At 38.0% G+C, this 19,871-nt stretch overlaps 3 protein-coding genes across 3 annotated transcripts in view; 2 read left to right on the top strand and 1 right to left on the bottom strand.

Annotated features, from left to right (window-relative positions):
* Nucleotides 1–19,871, bottom strand: part of Ance-3 (angiotensin-converting enzyme Ance-3) — a 48,527-nt gene that overhangs the window by 23,377 nt on the left and 5,279 nt on the right. The window contains exons 5-10 of the mRNA XM_071777874.1: nt 19,164–19,307; nt 18,670–18,861; nt 18,431–18,528; nt 18,128–18,297; nt 17,816–17,940; nt 15,732–16,074 (exon numbers count right to left, since the gene is read on the bottom strand). Of these exons, the coding sequence (XP_071633975.1) occupies nt 15,732–16,074; nt 17,816–17,940; nt 18,128–18,297; nt 18,431–18,528; nt 18,670–18,861; nt 19,164–19,307 (1,072 nt within the window). The remainder of the gene's footprint in view (nt 1–15,731; nt 16,075–17,815; nt 17,941–18,127; nt 18,298–18,430; nt 18,529–18,669; nt 18,862–19,163; nt 19,308–19,871) is intronic.
* Nucleotides 1,757–9,220, top strand: LOC139813409 (uncharacterized). The gene is made up of 4 exons (XM_071778905.1): nt 1,757–2,487; nt 3,170–3,401; nt 3,751–4,386; nt 8,911–9,220. The coding sequence occupies exons 1-4, from the start codon at nt 2,476–2,478 to the stop codon at nt 9,174–9,176; spliced, it is 1,146 nt and encodes a 381-aa protein (XP_071635006.1). The 5' UTR covers nt 1,757–2,475; the 3' UTR covers nt 9,177–9,220.
* Nucleotides 10,514–14,535, top strand: LOC139813408 (uncharacterized). The gene is made up of 2 exons (XM_071778904.1): nt 10,514–12,041; nt 12,473–14,535. The coding sequence occupies exons 1-2, from the start codon at nt 12,030–12,032 to the stop codon at nt 13,673–13,675; spliced, it is 1,215 nt and encodes a 404-aa protein (XP_071635005.1). The 5' UTR covers nt 10,514–12,029; the 3' UTR covers nt 13,676–14,535.

The raw sequence follows: 19,871 nt of genomic DNA, 5'->3' as shown, positions 1-19,871 counted from the left end.
AGGCAAAACCTATATATTAAAGATGTAAGAAAGTTTACGAGCGTACAAACATATGTAGTTCCGCCGTTATTAAGAAAACATTAATTATGAAGGTAGGTTTACGCGCCAAGATTATTTGCTTCAATCCGCAAATATTGCGTTTAGCAATAACTTATACGAATCTTCGATTTACGAATCGTCTTCTCTTCTTTCCAGTAAATAAGTTGCTGACTTGCTAATGGCAAATGTTTCAGACGCGTAAATCGAGAGAACTGAGAGTTTAACCGCGGCATGGAAAACAGCCATAATTGAAAAGTACATTCAAATATGAATTATTACCATGCGATTAGTCTCGCAAGACTGACTTCTCAACTAGACGGCCATCACGTGTGAGACTGGAAAATTACTATTATTACAGCGGTTGCTACGTCTACACGTGATTTAAAAAGCGCATCCTAAGCAGAGACTTAGTAAATTTATTCTTATATTTGTATTTGCGCGCACTAATGCGCTTCCTCCTTCATTTTATCGCTTGACGAATCTCGCGCATTTATGTTATAATCCCAGATATCCGGAAGCGTGAAGTGCACCTTTTCAAAGTGTACCACACGCTTCCGCTCTCGACTTCCTTGTCCTCAAAATTAATACAATGAATCTTTGCGAAGATGTTCATTCGGAAAAATCTCAGTAACATCACCACGTGAAAAAGCGGTCTCACGTTAAAAAGTTAATTGACGATTTGAAAGCTTCACGGCATCGCGCTGCGTTTCTCCCAAGCCTGTGGCTCTTCGACAGAAAATCCATCCAATCCGGCCAAAACTCTCTCTGTTTTCGCGATTTATAATGAAAAATTCGCGAACAATATTCGCGAAATCGCGGGGTAATGACGTGTAAATTGTACGACTAATTATTACGATAATGCGTTTGTTTTCGAGCGTTAAATATCTGACACGCGAGCGCGTTGAAAGACGATAATGAAGATCTGTGATCCACGAACCGCGGTTAGGATCGCGTGGTCATCGCGAAATCCGTACAAAACGATGTGTGCACGATGTGAAACAATGAGAACATCATTTTCTCTTCGCGATGGTTAAGAAAAAACGCGTTATTCATATACGATTGCATTTAAGTGCAATTACATTGCAATGTGTCGCACCTTTGCCACTATTACCTCTTCTTTTTATCTCTCTTATTACGAACAAAAATTTGCATAACTACATATTACTGTTATCTCCTTTTTTATCTCTCTTACGAACAAAAATCTGTGTAACTACATAATTTTACGTGGATCTACGTATAATTGATTTGTTCTCTTTGCACGAGTTTAGATTACCGTATCAGATAAGAGTCTATGATTAGTAGCATGCTCTAATAAGTAATCCAGTAAGAAACAAGTACGCGGATTAAAGAGAATGATTTATATAATTTAATTAATATCGCGGTATTAGATAATTATCTCGCTCCCGAGTAAAGCTAAACTTAGTTTTTGATTGTATAATCGATGAAAACATTTATGTAATGTAGAATTAATCGGCGTTCACCATGATTGCAAAGCTCACTCTGCTCCTTAATTTATGCGTCAATTACGTTCAAATATTACGATATTTTTGGGGAAATGCCGAAAGACCATTTTTAGCGATCGTCGTGGAACTGGTTACGTGGAACCCAGCGCAAGTTCCCATAATCACGTCAACGTGAAAAGGTCTTTGACACTTTTCACTTTCTGCGTACGACGGCTTATCTCGAAGAAGCAGCGATGCGTAGCGGGGAAGTTTAGTTTGCCGGATTTATGGTTGCATTTACGTTTTCAAGTGACCGATTATGTTTCCGGCAGTAAAGACATCGTCACGCATCAGAACATAAAGCTCAGCGATAAGAATCGTTGTTGTCAATATGCAATTGATATTATTAAAGATTTATCGCTTTTATCGGATTTCTCTTATAGAAAGTCATTTTTATTAAACCCAATTTTTTTTAAATTATGCATTTTTTAAATTATAGATTTGTACCTTATTCTTTTTCCTTTAATCACGTTTTTTTTTCAAATAATAGATATATATTTTTATTTTGTATGTATGATAAATGCGACCTAAATGTTTCTTATTCAAGATCATGACCAGTCCAAGAAAATGTTGAGATTCCATAAAAGAAGTGAACGGTTCTTGCCATTGGAACAGAAAACGTCACTCTCTTTACGGACAAATAGATTGGAACGAGCGTGTGCTGGCGCTTTTCCCGATGATTCTTATTGTTGCGAAAAAAGATATTTTCACTCTCGTCGCGCGAATATAATGAATCGCGAAAGTGATCCATCCCCTCTTGAAGAAGACATCGCGTGTACAGCTTCTAGATCAGTAACACGCCTCTGGCAGCCATGGCACATATATAAGATGGTAAAAGTATACGACTGATCTATTTACTGTTAACTCGAGCAACGTGCTCGAAGAGAGAAGAGGTTGTTCCCAGAGAAGAGATCACTCTATCAATTCGTTCGAGATGGGACATGGGGTACGTCTTCGTATGCTGTTAGAGGACATTCAGTGCTGTGAACGAGTGGTCGAGAATTAAACTGTGTCATTGTGCAAATTTTCTTCTCGAATAGTGCGTTCGTGTTAGATATACGAAAATAAAATTTCGTTGGAGTGCAACAGAATGCATAATATAAAACAATTTTTATACAATAAATCTGTTTTACTCTTTTTCTTTTTAATTTTGTGATATTACTTTTTGTAAAATATAGATTTATATATTTAAAAATTTATTAATGTTAACATAATTGAGTCAATTATTTCAGGAAACAAAAAGTTTTTCAAGAATGAGAGAAATCTCCTATTTTCATTTCATTAAAAACGGTCTTTTTTTACAAAAATTATTACAAATAAAGCAGAACGTGAATATGTTTGATTGCTGTGTTCCAAATTTAATGGTATATTTTTTAGGACAAAAATTAATATTTCTCTGATTTATTTAATAAAAATATAATAATTCAAGTTTTTCCTAAAATAATTGACTTAATTTGTATTTTATTCAAACAATTCATATATAATATAAGGCACTGCAAGTTTTTTTGGAAGAAAAAACTTTTTGCCTTCAAGTTGCAAATATAATATGTAAAAATATCTTTATTAATAGAGTTTATTTATTCTATACTAAAATGTGGAAGAAATTGCTTAGGTTTTGCTGTTTGCAGGGACACGCAAAGTTTTTATTGCCACTCTTTATGGCCACTGCAATGAGTCTTCCGATTCGGAACAGCTATGATAGACGCGTATACAAGTACGATCACTTCCCCTCAGCACGATATGTTCATCAAATTATGCCTTTCCACGTAAGGCAAAGTAGAGCCAATTATATCCCAGAAGAAAACATTTACAACACGAATGTATTCAGACCGGAACAAGAGGAGCCTAAAGTTAATCAATGTACATATTTTGACATATTTTAATAAAGTTAGCGCTGTGTAAACGCTAGATTTATTAGATAAGTATACTTATCTAATAAATTCTTTACAATATTGCTATATATATGTGTTAGCGTTTGCACAGCGCTAACTTTATTACTTTATAAATTATTAATTTATAATTTATAAATTAAACAACAAGAATCAAGGCCGTATGTCTCAAAATAATGTAGGAAGTTTAAGCCAATTAACGAGCAAACAAATTAAAACTAAAATAGTTTAATAAATTCTAAATATATATAGGTAATCTATTAGATAAGATTTAATTGATAAGACTAAATCTAATTTTTATCCGAGAAATAATTTTTCAGTTTCAGGCTCTCACGTTTCAGCTCAACATTTTAAACGTGATTTCATAGGTGGATACGAAAACCCCTTCGGTGTTGAATTGAATAGCGGGGGGGAAAGTGGACAAAGCGTACACAATTATCAAGTATTAAATAACGATGATAAAACTGTTACGATCATAAAGAAAGTCGCGGTACCGTTCCCTGTAGAGAAGACTATCCGATATCCTGTGATCAAGAGAATATTGTATCCGGTCAAAGTGCCGGTTCCACAGCCGTACGCGATCGAAAAGAAAATACCATATCCCGTGAAGGTCTTCGTCAAAGTTCCTATTAAAATACCACGGCCAGTACCGGTCGTCAAGGAGGTTCCGTATCCGGTTACAATTCCGGTGGATCGTCCTGTCCCAGTCAAGGTGTACGTCCCAAAACCGTATCCAATCGAGAGAAAGATACATTATGAAGTGAAGATCCCAGTAGCGCAACCGTATCCCATAGAACGAAGAATACCGGTACCGGTGAAGATACCGATACACGTACCTCAGCCCTATCCAATCGAGAAAATCGTTCATCATCCTTTAAAGATCAATGTGGAAAAACCCGTTTCCTATCCGGTTAAGATACCGAGCGCGGTGCCGATAGACGGAGGTGTTAAATATCGATAGATGCAGAGTATCAAGGTAGTGATTCATTAAATTAAAATAAACAAATCATTATTGGATGTAAATGACAATGTATCTGCCAGAGGCTTCGTACTTCAATCATGGCATTTCTCGGTTCAAAGATATGTAATAATTAGAAAAAAAAAACACACACACACACACAAGATTTATAGGCAGACTCTTAAACACGAGGCTAAACATAATATAGTTAGTAATTAAAATAAGTAATAAAGCATTTGTTATTACCTTTTCTTATAGGAAATATTTATTTACATTTACGAAATTTTTTACTCTTGAACGCACGTGGAAGGTATGTATAACGCCATCTCTGTAATATTTTTTACTACACTCAATGTCGGTACATATCGACGGAATCATATTCTTTATCATAGTGCATAGTGTTGCCGTGAATTATTGTAACGTTATAAAGATGAATAGTTGATGTTTAATAAAAAAAATTGCTTCGACCTAATCATAATATCCCAAATTTCGATTTAAACTTCAATATATTTCTGTTGAACTTAATGTAATAGATCCTAATTCTTGTCTCTATAATTGCTGTCAATTAACAACTTCACCGAAACGCGTAAAGAAAGATAATTGATCACTAATGATCAGATAAGATAGCAGTAGAATGTAATCGAGTAAGTTGCAGTTATTTTCTTGCGATACGTTTAACCATTAAAGACTCTTTCTATCATAGTTCAATATCAGTCGTGTTCACTTTCACCGCCTCGTAATTACAACCGGAATGACACGTTGCAATTGATTGGTGCAAAATACAACAGTCAACCGTCGATATTGACCGTGATTGTGATTACGGAATGTCCGTTCTTTTTTGTACTACAAAAGCAATCTATTTCACGTGACATAAGTATTATAGTTGTAATAATTTGTAATTTTTTTATTAAGTCAAATTTATTTTAATTAAATATCATAATTTAATTTACGAAATGTACAATTGTCAATCACGGAAATAAATTAATTGCACGAGCTTTGTTGTCATTTGCGTGGCGAGACTCAAATTGATAGGTAAGTGCATGCTACTCTGTGTATTGTCCATCGAAAGGATATTATTTTTTACAAACAATTAGTCCGATTGTTAGCTGCTAGCTCGAAGCGGCATTCTGTACAATGCGTCTCTATCAACAAACACCAAGCTCATAATTACGAAACATTTAACGTATTATGAAATAACTATATGTCGAATATTTTGTTCCTTGTACTTTAAACTAATTTTCATAAGTAAGCTGTTATTGTATATTTTGCATTTGACTTTGTAGACCTGTTAGCATCATCTGAAATAACAACTGATTCGAATAAAAGAATAGCGTTCTTTAAATGCTAATAAGAAAATTGTTTTAATCTGATTGATATAAATATGATTAAAAATTCCTATTTTTACTGTCTCTTTCTTTCAACGATAATTTAAATAGTTGATTTAATTACTCCATTTAAAAAGAATTACTACACCTATTATTTGAAGAATAAAATTGATCTTTGTTTTAATCGAAAAATTATATGCATGTTATTTTCAAATTTTTTATCTACAGATGAGTGAAATTGTATGATTTTAATAAAGAAATAATTTTAAAAAATTAAAGAAATCAGACTAAATTGCAAAAGTGTCCCAATTAATTTAATTTAATTTTTCTTTAAATCTCAGGAAAAATGTTACGAGATTCAAGAACTATTAATAAGCTTCTTTCAAGAATTGATTAATAAACCGCAAGAAACAAAAGGCTATATCTCAAGATACTTTTCTAAGTTTCTCGTTTAATTGCAGTTGCATCGCGTATGACGTAACAAAGATAAATTGATTTTCAAGATTAAATTATTAATTCATATCACGTTTCAAGATTGGTTTTGCTGAGTTCTTCAGTAGAAACGCTAAGTGCGTAACTTGCGTAGATTGGCACGATTGCAATTCTGAGCTTATTTCGATGATAATAATAAGCGCATTATATGTTATCTATTTATTAGAGAAACGATACCGTTTTCTGTTATTATAAAAATTAAATTATTTCTTGTTTGAAACATAGAATCTACATTTATAATCTTCAGCAACTTTCACTCTGACGATCGCGATTTAATATTAACAAGTACATTACAGACGGAGAAAGACATTTCCAAATCTGTATCGTGTATCCCAAACTCTTCGCAGAACACTTCCAGGTGCGGAATAGAGTCGTAGTTAATGTACTTGCACGCTAGGCAATTACGCGGTTATACGTCGCGCTTATATCACTTTATGCTTTTCTTTACGGCGAGTGCAAACTTTACGAAATAAATGATTATAGTTCGCGTAATAAGTATCCGAAGCGGCATATGTTACGATTTCACTTGGACTCTTCCGTGTTGTCAAGATACTGCTCGGTCCGATCTACGTACGATTCGGTGCATTATTATTATTAAAAATATGACGAACATTAGCGCGATATGTTTTTTATATTGTTACAATACCAGCGCGGGATAAAGTTAAACGAAAGCGGAATAGTATAAACAGCGCTTGGCTGGAGCTGTCGCGTTGGCCGGGTGACGAAGAGGGTTCTTCTTTTTCTCATATCTCCGGGAAATATCAGAAGAAAGTTTCGAGAAACGTGTATAAATATAGGCAGTTAAGTGGTTAATACAACCGCCGCCAAAGCGGGAAAGTGCGACTTCGAGAAGGCAAGACGTGTGGAGAGCACTTTTACACCGGTTCGGTTTCGGTTTCACTGGTGTTACTAATCTGGGAAATTCGTTCGAATTACTCAATTTGTTGTAGAAGAAAGTACCCGATACGCGTAAACGCACGTTCTTTGTTTGTAAACATAAATACAAGACTTAGATCTGCACAATTATCTATATAATTCGTGGTACTTGATGTATCGAAACGTTAACTGAAAAACAGAAAAACCGTCATTACCGGAAGTTTATACGGCGAAAGATGAGAAAAACGCCAGACGATTACTGCTTGTTGGAAAATGTAACTGAATACTTTGGAAAAAGGTAAGAACATGGCGATGCAAGAATCATTTGGTTTTACGATTCGGCATAGAAAGTGTCCATTCGCTTTCATTGGCCACTTGTAAATAGTGTCGTTAATCTAGCATTCTTCTCGCATAGATTAATGAAGTAGAACGCGATAGTAAATGGTAAGTATCTGTCGCCTGTCAAATAATCTACTTCACAGAACGTTCTTTTATTAAAATCTAATTCGCGTATTTTTCTGTATTAAATCTAAAGCGTGTGTAAAGAGATTTAATATTAGAGTTCAAATTGAAATGAAACATTTTCTGTAAACATTCTTTAAAATTAAATTCATAATGAGAAATTTTTATTGCAAACTAGATATTATTAAATAAAATATTTTACGAGCGTTATAAAAAAAGTAGCGGTAACTTTGATATTAATAGAGATAAATAATGTGTAAGCAAGAAATGTAAGAAATCCTGACAATGAGAGACTAGTCTGTATAGAGCAATGGAGCGTGATGCAAAAAATCTTTTTCGTGGAAACTGTTACATTTTTCTCGAGGGGATGGGTCGTGATTAAGCGTTTCACGTGTTGCCTCGGGTTTAAACCAGTAGATAGCGTGGTTCATTCCTGGCAAATGAGCAGTATAACATTCGTAATTATGCCGCAAAACAATAATGATCGTTTAAGCGTAGATAATTGTCACGAATAAGGTATTGCAAGGCTATAAAGGTTCAGCTGCTTAAACCGGCGAAAGTCGTCCACGGTGTATAAATAATAGTGGGATACCTATCCGTTTAGATTCAGTATAGATCGACCTATCGTCTTGATCGCAAAGGCACTATTATGGGACACCAGGTATTTCAACCGTTTCTATATCGTAATATTAATTTTTCTTTGTAATTTAATAAACTTTATAGTTTATGTCACTATCCCGTCTGTAGAATAAATTATCTAATGGTTAAAGAAATCTAAACATTTAAATTTGATATAAAGTATACTATAAATAAATTGTATTATATATTAAACATATTAAAGAATATTTTTTTAATTTAGTTTTACGTAATAAATTTCTTTAAACAGCGGAAGTGTCTAATAGCATTTTTGTGCCTCGGGATTGCCCTTACATCGTCGGCGAGTCGTAAAGAGGAACTCGAGAAAGCTGCCGAGCTCGCAGTAGAAAAGGCAGCCGAAAGGGCGGCCGAGAGGGCAGTAGAAAAGGCTCTCGACGGCGGGAATACTACAACGGAATCCAAACTTATCCGCGAGTCTTATTCCAACGTTAGAAAAGATCCGCGGAAGGAGAAGAAGGAAGATGATGATTTTGGCGATAGCGGCGAATCGCCGGTAAACGATGAAGTGGAGCCAGAAGAAGACACGGACGATTGGAGCAGATATGCACAAGACTCGACATTCGCGCCTCGACGCACGAGAGACAAAGACTTTCATGCATGGTCCAGGAAGATTGATTTCAAGGGCACGACGGACACTTGGCAAAGATTCCCGAGAAGCGAATGGTCCCATGAGGACACGAGTTGGGATAAACCGAAGGAGAAGATCGTAACCGTGGAAAGGAAAGTGCCGGTACCTGATGTGACAATAGAAAAGAAAATTCCGCACTCGGTCTACGAGCACGTTCCTTACGAGATCAAAGTACCCGTATCGCAGCCATACATGGTAGAGAAAAGGGTGCCTCACCCGGTCAAGGTCTACATGAATGTACCGGTTGAGATCCCGCAGCCTTATCAAGTCGAGAAGCAAGTTCCTCACGCGGTGAATAATTATAACAAAATTTTGAAAAATTTCAGAGAAAGATACTTCAGCGATTAAAATAGCTCTTTCAATTCACAATATATACATAACATGTAAACTACAATTTTGTCACAACACATTACGTAAAGTTATTTTATTTAATATTTTTTTCATTAACACATATTTTTCATTAACATAATCATACTTTTATATTTCCGTCAATTATATTGTACAATATTTTACTAATGTGACAGAAGAATATTTGATTGTTGAATAATATCAATTTGTTTATGTAAATTTCAGACTAAAATGCATATGTACATGTTACAATCAAGATATTTTTTTAAGTTATAGCGTAATTAGAAGTATCATTTCTTTAAAGTGATATGCGATATTCGAGAAAGTTTAGGATCTCTAATTGAACGATCACATGACTAACTTCTAAGTTCGTAAGTTGAAATTAACTAATCGTCTTTTAATTATATAACACGAAACTCTCTAACAGACTTACGCAATAGGATGTGCGTATATGTATTTTCATTGGTTAATATGAGTTTATTTAATTATTAATTTCAATGTATATCTATAAATAAAATCGAAACATGACTAAAGACACTTCCTTAATTAGTTTCCTACATAGTCACTTCTCTGTCTGCGCTCGTCGGAGGAGAGGAAGTGGAGGACGGTCGTAAAACCGTAATACGTGACACCTGCACCGAATTTTGCATTTCTGGCTAACGACTCGGTAACTGAGAAAATAAAATCTTTTTGCTTGTTTGCTTCAACGTAATCAGAATAAGAAAATCATGTAGCATAATAAAAATATTTTTCTAATTTTTTTATTTTTACATATTTATAAATTATTAATTAACTTATTTAATGACAAAAGAGCTTTTTTATGTGGCTAATTGATTTTAATAATAGATTTTAATATTTTAAAATATGTATAGTATATTGTATATAATTTATATATTTCATTTTGTTAAAGCTTAATAAAAATATCCTCTGTAAATGCATTAACCAGTGAAAATACAATTTCTGTTGGTATCATGAAGAATCTTAGTTGTGTTTAATCTGCTCTAATTTTAACCAACGTAATGTCCGAGTACATTCACTTTTTTCTTCTTCAGCAATAATTAGTCTCGCTTACTTCTTTTCATTTTTTTCGCTATATAACTATCGTTATAGATATGCATCAATCTTTGAATGTCAAATTAAGAATTAAAATTTCGAACATGACTGCGTTTTAAATAAATGTATTTTCAGTTTTTAATCAGGTAAACTAACTCTCTAATTTGATTAATTCGTCGCACTTTTCTTTTCACGTTTTCTTCTTTACGAAATAATTATTATACAGGGCAGGCCATTTTAATTAATCGACTCAAATATCTCAAAACCCGTAAGTTTTAGAAAGAAACTTTTGTCTAAAAAGTTTTCTTCTAGAATTTATAGATTTTGAGATATTGGATTAATTAAAGTGGCTCATCTTGTATATTTTAGCTAAATTCATTAATTTTCATCTTTTTCTTTATTGGATGTCTTAAATCATATTAGTCATCTTTGCCCAAATCTCTTATTTAATTTTCCTCCTACTTTGCTACTATTTCTAATTGGTATATTTTCTAATTGCAATGAGTAATTAAATTCGCTAATACACACGCGTACGCGATAACTAGCATTGCATAAAACATCCAATATCATTTCACGTCAGAAACTTACTCGAATCCAATTTCAATTATGTTTATTATCGCCGTATACTTTCAGACGTTATCTCTCTTATATTAATGTCAAGTATTCTAAGTATTCTAAGTATCTCCCAATTGGAGCAAGTCGTCGCGAGACGATTTGCTGTGCGGCGTTCCTAGGAAGCAGCATGTTAAACGCGGTCAATCTCACATCGGAGCGCAACGTTCTAGGATCTATATCTTCTCCTTGCCTCCCGTCCCACCATCCTCTCACCGGACACTTTTCACTTTTTCTCTCCTCCTACCATTCCCGATTCTTCCTCTCGCGCTCTCCCTCGGACAGCAGGGGAGACCGTTATGCCTCCGTCGTCATGTTCCTCGTCTCGGCCGAGAGAACTCGTACATACAGATTATCGCGCGTCCTTCCGTGGGGACCGGATACGGAGGGGATCACTGCGGAATCCTGCCGGACGGTAAGCGCGAGCGAGAAACTTCTCCACGAGATGGAAAACGGCGGAGAGAGATTGGCTGGTTCGAAAGAGGAGGGCAATGATAGCGAAGGAGGAATCTACGTCCAGTGGCGTAGGTGGACAGGATCAAAAGGACGAAAGATCATTGAAGTCGTGATAGGAAAATTGTGAGGTCAATTTGTGTGGAGATCATGTAACGTTATTTATCAGAAGAGCGTAACGCAACATTGCAATGAAGAATGCTTCAAAGAATTTAAAGAGATCTTTTTTATAAACATTAACTTTTTCGGCTAAACGTTCTCCCAATTACACTAGAATTTCTGGAGTATTATATGATAGTGATAGAATTTACCATTCACTTTTAAACACCTCTTCTTACGCGTTTATTTATTTCGACTGAGAAGAGTGAGAAGTAATTGTAAAACATTTTCATTCTCGACGAATGTACTTTCTAATTTTGATTCTTTTTAACATTGCAGTTGGAGGAACTTCCGGTGTTCTGTAATTTTCCGCAGTGGCTACGCCGTTGGCCGCGATTATGGAAGCACCGTAGACTTGTGTCTAGGATTTATAAAAAAAAAAAAAAAAAAAAAATGCCATAATGCGCCGTGTACGGGCGAACGCCAGACGCGCGCGTGTTTCACTTTTCCGCGAGAGTGCAGAGGGGCTCGCTCGATACATGCCGGGGGAAAGCGGGCTATAAAGACAGTGGCACCTTGGGGGGAAGCATTCAGTAAAGTCTGGACATTGACCAGATCGTGAGAGACTTGATAGACATGAGAATTTTGGTAAGTTCGCTCTCTCTTTCTCGTCGGGGCGAAATTAGTTGCACTTAGATCCACGAATTAGCTTCGCTTTAGCCATCTCTCCCGCATCACTTTGTCGAGCTTAATTTTATTTCAAGTAGGCATATTAAGAGTAGCCGTGTGAAGTGTTAGCTTTTAAACCAAATTATTCATTCAATTGCGATTCAAATTAATTAATATTGCTTCGACATTGCAACAAAAATAAATATAATAAAAACAATTAAACAATTTTAAATCATAGCTGAAGAATCTTATGTATTTCATGTAATCTGCTGTACATATTGTACAGTCGAGGCCGTTAATAACTATGTTTACCGCGCGCGTAGCATTCTTTCACGGTCCAAGAGATAGTGCATTGATGCTGCAAGAGCAAGTGACTGATGTAATCGGCGTGACGTTTCTATCGATTACAGTTTCTCACGGTATTAGCGGGGCTGCTGGCCTTGGCCGTGTGCGAGAAGAAAAAGGAGATTACGAGTAAGAAGACCGAAAATGCCGAAGGCGAGAAAAAACAGGATAAGCGCGGGCTGAGTCACATCGAGGCAGACTATGGAGGACACGACGACGGTGGTTACGGGGGGGACGGTGGTTACGGGGGAGACGGTGGTGGCTTTGAAATTGGCCACGATATCGGCGGCGGAGATATCGGCGGCGGAGATATTGGTGGTCACGACATTGGCGGTGGTTACGGCGGTGGCGGTGGTTACGGCGGTGGCGGTGGTTACGGCGGTGGCGGTGGCGGTGGCGGCGGCGACGACGGTGGCAAGATCAAGCAGATCACGATCGTGAAGACCGAAAAAATTCCCTATCCGGTCGAGAAGAAGGTGCATTACCCCGTAGAGAAAGAAATACCGTATCCGGTTAAAGTGCCGGTACCGCAGCCCTATCCGATCGAGAAGAAGATCCCAGTGCCGGTGAAAGTTTTAGTAAAGGTGCCGATACACATACCGCAGCCCTATCCGGTCGAAAAGAAGGTGCCCTATCCAGTTCACGTGCCGGTAGAAAGGCCGGTACCCTACAAAGTTTATATCCCTCAGCCCTATCCGGTCGAGAAGAAGATACACTATCCTGTGAAAGTACCGGTACCACAACCATTCCCAGTGGAGAAGCCCGTGCCGTACACCGTGAAAGTTCCAGTGCACGTAGCGCAACCCTTCCCCGTGGAGAAACCGGTACCGTTCCCAGTGACAGTGCCCGTCGAGCGTCCCTACCCCGTACACGTAGCTAAACCCTATCCCGTCCCAGTTGAAAAACCAGTCCCCTATCCGGTCGAGAAGAAAGTTCCCTATCCGGTCAAAGTTCACGTAGAGCGACCGGTAGGAGTGCCTGTAATAAAGCCAGTGCCTTACCACGTTAAAGTACCGGTACCAGCCCCCTATCCAGTGGAGAAGCATGTACCTGTACCAGTCGAAAAGCCAGTGCCCTACGCTGTAAAAGTGCCTGTTGAACGACCCGTGCCGATCCACGTGACGAAAACGGTGGCAGTGCCGATCCCCAAACCCGTCCCCTACGCCGTTAAAGTGCCGGTGGCGGTACCAGTGCACGAGCACGACTCCGGAATCTCAGGGGGAGGTGGTGACTACGAGTCTAGTTTCGGGGGACACTCGCATTATTAATATAAAAAAGCGTGACAGTGGAGGATTTTTTGTTTCACGGTTTAAAGAGAAATTAACGAGAGGGAAAGGGAAAAACGCGTTGAGATGAAATAAATAATAATCAAAAGGGAATTTGTCAATTCGACTCCACGCGATTTCGATCACAATGTTGTACATAAAAAAAAAAGCATTGAAATGTATATATTCGTCGGAAAAACTAGAATTAGATCAGCGTGTTAATTTGTACAAATTAAATTCGGGGTGTAGATAGACTAGGACCCATAGAGGGACCCGACTTTTGTAAATTCTCCACTGCGTCGTACGAGCGGACGCATCGACGAATGTATCATGGAATTTCGCGCGATAAAATTTCTTCTACATTTCTTTTCAAATGCGAGGAGGAAAGAGCAATGTGACTCATCGTAACGCGGTCAACGGCTGATCTTTCATACGGGAGCGTTAACGAAGCGTTTCCTCGGCACTCGCGAGTCTCGAATTTATCGTTCGAAGTGCGAGAGTCCGCGAGGAAAACGCGGACGTATTTATTTTCCTAGCTTAACGTCGTTCTCGCCGCGGGATCCGACGTGGAAGATGAATTTGCAGAACAGCCGTTTTGCGCCGCGAAAGATGATTATGGGTCTCCGAGTCTGCTTAGACAGCGCTAACGATTTCTTAGATGTATAGTATCGACACTTAAGTACCTACGAGAACACATGTACTGTGTTTTCTTACGACGTTTGGAACATGTAACGGACATCTCTGTAACGATGTCTTTCGCTTCTTTTTAATAAAAACCAAAGAGCAAAAACGACAGCCTTGGAATTCATCCTAGCCTGATTGCTATTCTCTAGAGGAGATCTACAAACGTGTTTATTATTACATGCCTGTCCTTCTTTAATAAATCATGCATACTAAGCAATTTGCGGCTCTTGTACTCCTTTCCCCTGCCAGCGAAATTGAATTAGGTATCAAATTGATATTCAGCTCAGTCTGGATATGTCAGATTTCTTAGGCATTCATTGGAGATCAAGCAGCTGAATGGTAAAGTATCGATTTATGCATTACGAGACAAAGATTTCCCCGTGTGCATCATGCCCGGCGTCAACATCCTTGAACTTCGCGTAGCGTGACGAATTATTTATATCTTCAATCGCGTGCACTCGATAGTGCACGATATTCGCTCCGCTCGAGCGGTGTTTGATTGTGACCGAGGCGCTATTCCGGTTTCTTGTTCCGGCAGAGAGTCGGAATAAGGTAGAGCCGGCGAAAGTCATTTTCGTAATTTCGGCCGCGACGTAGCACACGCGGAAATTCATCCGGTAATTAGCGCCGCTAAAGTCTCTATGCGTAATTAAGCCTCGTACGGACGATGGAAATAGGACTTTCCTTTTATCTAGCATGACTAACGAAGGAAAGAGCGCATACGTAACACTTCCGATTCGATGATATCAGCGTCCTGTTCTGCCTCGCGATCTATCATTCGGATCGCTCAGATATTAGACCGACTCGTTCGCGCATTGTACTAGTTACAACGCGTGTAATGAGAGTCGGAGAAAGGGCTCCCCCGCGCCTCTCTTTCTCTTCATCTATCAATGAGCAGATTACGAGAGAAGGGGTGCACGGGATCGCGAATCAAAAGTGAAATCGCGCCGATCTCGTGCGCGAGGTGCGCGGCTACGCGGCTACGCAGAATTGTTCGCAACGGGATTACCCGCTTCGGGCGTATTGGAAACTACATATGAAAGTACGCAGGTGTTCTTTTATTGCCAAATCAGCAAGACCAGACTTGCTGAAATAACAATGTATTCTGCTGAACGCACATGCTATATGCAGTTTATCAATCAGATATTATTGTAAGAGACAATATTATTGTATAAGGTTTTTCCCGTTATTATATTATCGCAATTTTCCCACGTGTCCATAATTTTAATTACCATGCACTGTCGTAATTACCAAGATCGTCGGAAGAGTTAGAAATTGACCTCAGGTAATAATTATCACATCTACGCGAGACGATCGATCGTTGCAAACGAATCGCCACGAATTAAAGTGACATTTGAATATGGCAAGTACTCACCGTATGTAGGGGATATTGGCGGGGATGTGATACTTCGCGCCTGGATCGAAATCGTCCTCGGATCGCAGAACCGGCGGCTTCGTGCCCGTGTACTGCTCCTTCAGCCTGTGCCAGTGACAATTGTACTCCTCCTTGTTGACGTAGCCGCGAAAGACGTCCCACCGCCACCTGTCCATCGCGATGCTGAAGGGCAGTAGCACCAGTTTATCCATCGCCAAGGAGAAGAGATAATTGATGTCCGCGGAGCGCTCGTCGATGAACGTGTTCGCCAGGCCCAGAGTTTGCAGATGCTGCGGCGTCGCGACACTCAAGGCGACGGCTTCGCCGACCGCTTCGTGGAATCCTGGTAATTATAGTAATAACTTTAGTATAACAGTATAATAAATAAACAGTCGCGAAGACCGTCACGTTTGTTCTCTTCGACAGTTATTGAACAACGTTTTGCTTGCAATAGTTTTCATAATAATAGTAATCAGTGCGTTAATATTATCTTCTTCTTACGTCGTTAAATATTATCTTCATGTTATTAAGTACATGTTATATTTATGTATGAGTAATAAAAGGTTTTTATTCTATTTCGAAAGCTATGAACGAGATAATTCTTGGTACGATTTGATTTCAGATTTCGAGTTTTCCGTCACGAATGTTTTGAAGGAGTTTGGCTATTTGATAATCAAACGGTGAAAGTCGACGTCAGATGAAACAGATGGCTTGTCGTTGAGTTCCGTTTACAATTATTGCAAAGTTTCTCGAGGCTCTCCGCGGATAACCCGGTGACTTTTTCGCTTCATGTGTTTAGCACTAACCAGGATGTAATTACGGTTAGCGGCGATTAGTCGAGCGTGATAGATGATGCTGATTATTTCCCTTTTTTTTAACTAAGTTTTCTCATGCAAACCGCGAACACGCCTAACGCCTCAAACGCATAATTAGTCGTAGCGCGATTTTATAACTCGGAATTCGCGTTAATTAGGCATTCCAGATGCACGAAAGTATGGAATGCAGATGAAAATCTGCGATAAAAATTATTCGCGAATGTAGACGAAATTTGTTGCCGAAGTAAACGACGAAATAATTCTGAATCGCTCTCGACAGGAGTGATAAATCGTCTACGCGACTGAGGCTGAATCAAGGTATAGATTTTACGCTCGCAGATTTTTTGCGAAACCGATCGAACGATCGGCAAGGCCGTCGTTGCGAGGCTGTTCTCGTTGATTCGAAACAATCCGTGTTCCGGTGTGAGGCGAACGACCGAGCCCGGCCGGCCGGCCGTTGCTACGGTGAAAGCGCGATTATACCGTAATAAAAATATTTTAACGTGCGGTCGACGCCAATGTACGCGAGTAACATCCACTCGTTTATTCGCGAGTACCGTAGCGCGCAGTGTACACCTCGAGCGTGTCGTACTCGCTCTCGCTTTCGCGCTATTAGCCGTAAGACGCACACAGGTCGGCTGTGCCTTCCGGAAGTCGGCCTGAAGCCGGACCCGTCGCGCTTACGTAAGCGCGTTGTCGTCTGTCCGGCACGCATGCCATTATCACCGGCCGTCTCCTATCCTTTTGTCCTAGTCAAGTTTTTCTTCCCTGCGTGATGCAATTGCTCAGTATTGTAGTCGTGCATCATACGAAATATCAGTGTCATTGAGAACGAATGTTGACATCCCGCGAGCGTTTTAAAACTGTCTTAATCTTTTTATGTTATTACTTATTTTATATTCATTTACATATTGCGAAAAATAGAGATTGAGAGACATAGAAAAAATATCGTGTAATTTTATTTTGATAACTATTCCGCTGCAAAAAAAATTGTTTTGCATTTTGCGATTTGTTTTGCTGTCTTATTTTTAATTTCTATTGTGCTCGATTTTTTTATCTTCTGAGTTTCGTAACAATTATACTAATTGTATCTGTAGGATTTTTTAAATTTGAATTATTTTAAAATCTATCTACTAAACTTGAACTTCAATTTATACATTATAATCGCGTGCAGTCTGATTATGTTACAATTTTGTTAGATTTGTATGTCTATTTAATGCGATAATTATAGAATACGATAGAATGAAGATTTCGAATGTATTTTCATACCTGGATTAGCACCGTCACGAAATTCGCGAGGTAGACCGCTGTACCGCAAGAAATACTGAATGTGTGCCATTTCGTGATGTAAAGTTATCAAATCCTTCATCGTCACCTTTGTACACATTTTGATTCTAAACATAAAAATAACAACATATTAAAAACTCTTATTCTTATTTCGTAATCTTCAAGGTATGAGATTAACACGTAAAAGTTTAAACGTTTTCAAAAAGAAAAAAAACGCCTTTGCTGATTTCCATGTAACAGTGTATTAATTGATTACTGTACATATTATAGACTGTTATTGATAAACGTATCAACCTGTAATCTATGCGATTGCAAAAGTCCCATGCGGACGCCTGGCAGATTAATGGGCGGTCACCAGGATCGGCGAATACGCTTCCGGCCCAAAATTCCGGCGGCATTGCGCTCAAGTTCAAGGACAGATAGAATTCCTCAGCTACCCGAATCATGTCGATGGGTGTATAACCCTAATTATAATAACACGGCTATTAATATTAGTTATACATAGTAATTAGCAATATTAATTATATCCTTTATATAAGAATATAATGTAATATAAAACATTGATTATAAAATAAAAAAGGTGAAGGGGGATCTTACTTGAGCCCGCATTTCCTGCGTGACATCAGGGTATGTTTTTCCGGGATACGGCAAAGTAACATCTAAAAGATTGGTCCAGGACTGTCCCCATATGTTACCTATAAACATTGAGTAAAGAACGATGTAGTTACAGATAACTGACACGTAAGTAATTAATTAATAGTTCGTTGCTAATGGTATATGCATAGTGTAAAATACTCAAAATTCTGAAATAAATATTTCATGCCGTGTTGCTTTACCGAGGACGTGAGACGGAAGAGGCGCGTGTCCGCCAATTTTTTCAGGTCCGTAGAGATCTCTCAACTTTTTGCGAATATAAGCGTGCAACTCTTCGTAAAGCGGACGTATAGTTTCCCAAGCCTCGTCAATGTCCTGTTGGAAATTAGGAGATTCGTAGGGAAACATCCAATATTCGGCAGCATCAGTGAAGTCTATAAAAAGAAATAATAGTGTAATATTAATCCTCAATCCGGAGTAGCTACCAATAAGAGACATAATTAACGCTTATAGTTTCCATGTAATGTTCTATGTATTAATTAATCTGAGCGTAATAATCTTGTCACTCGCTGTAGATTAAAAGTGTAAAAAATTCCTGACAAAAAAACAAAATTCAACACTTATAATCTTTTTACAATCTCGCATGAAGCGAAATTATATGCTGATCGTCTTCGTCAGCATTGTAGATTTCATTTAACGCGTTATACTTCCGGCATAGAGTTAAAATTAGACGTACTATTCATTCTTGCAGCATCATTGGTCAGCGTAATGAGTTGTTGATACAGATCCCTAATCGGCCTGCCGCTTCGTCTTCTCCACTCAGTCCAGACGTACTGCAGTTCGTCCCAGTCCCGACTTCTCGCCATGATTTGCGATATATCTATAATAAGAAACATAGTGTTAAAATTTATACTTTTTAAATATACATCATGTATCATTTGTAAAAGATATTTTATCAAATATCTCGCGAGTAACTTTTACGTTAATCACGTACATATTTTTAACAAATTTTAGATTTATTTTAAAACACAGGTAGCACAATAACACTCTTTTTCTCATTTTGGAGAATTTTGGAGTAAAATTTATCTAATAATAATATTAGTAGCCTACTGAATGAAATATTATTAGAAAACGATAGCAAGTGTTGTTTGTCAAGTATATTTATTTGTCAAAATTATTGGTATGAACCGTAAATTTTTTCATTGAGTTGCTTAAATTCAGACCTTTGCCCTCGAGGCTCAGGCGCAGTCAACTATCATTTCGTGGCACACGCTAGATTCGAGTGAGTAATTAAATTCTCATATTAAACTATGTTCAACCGTGTAGCGTCTTTGCTCAATTAATTAAGTGTTTGCTTTCTATTTGTGCATGTTTTATGCCTCAGGTTGTGTTCGTTTCGCGTCTAAATGGGCGTGCACGGGGATTTACATTAAACATAAGAATA

The sequence above is a fragment of the Temnothorax longispinosus genome, chromosome 5 (assembly GCF_030848805.1).
Source record: "Temnothorax longispinosus isolate EJ_2023e chromosome 5, Tlon_JGU_v1, whole genome shotgun sequence".
Lineage (NCBI taxonomy): Eukaryota > Metazoa > Arthropoda > Insecta > Hymenoptera > Formicidae > Temnothorax > Temnothorax longispinosus.
This window is presented reverse-complemented; position numbering and strand designations above follow the sequence as displayed.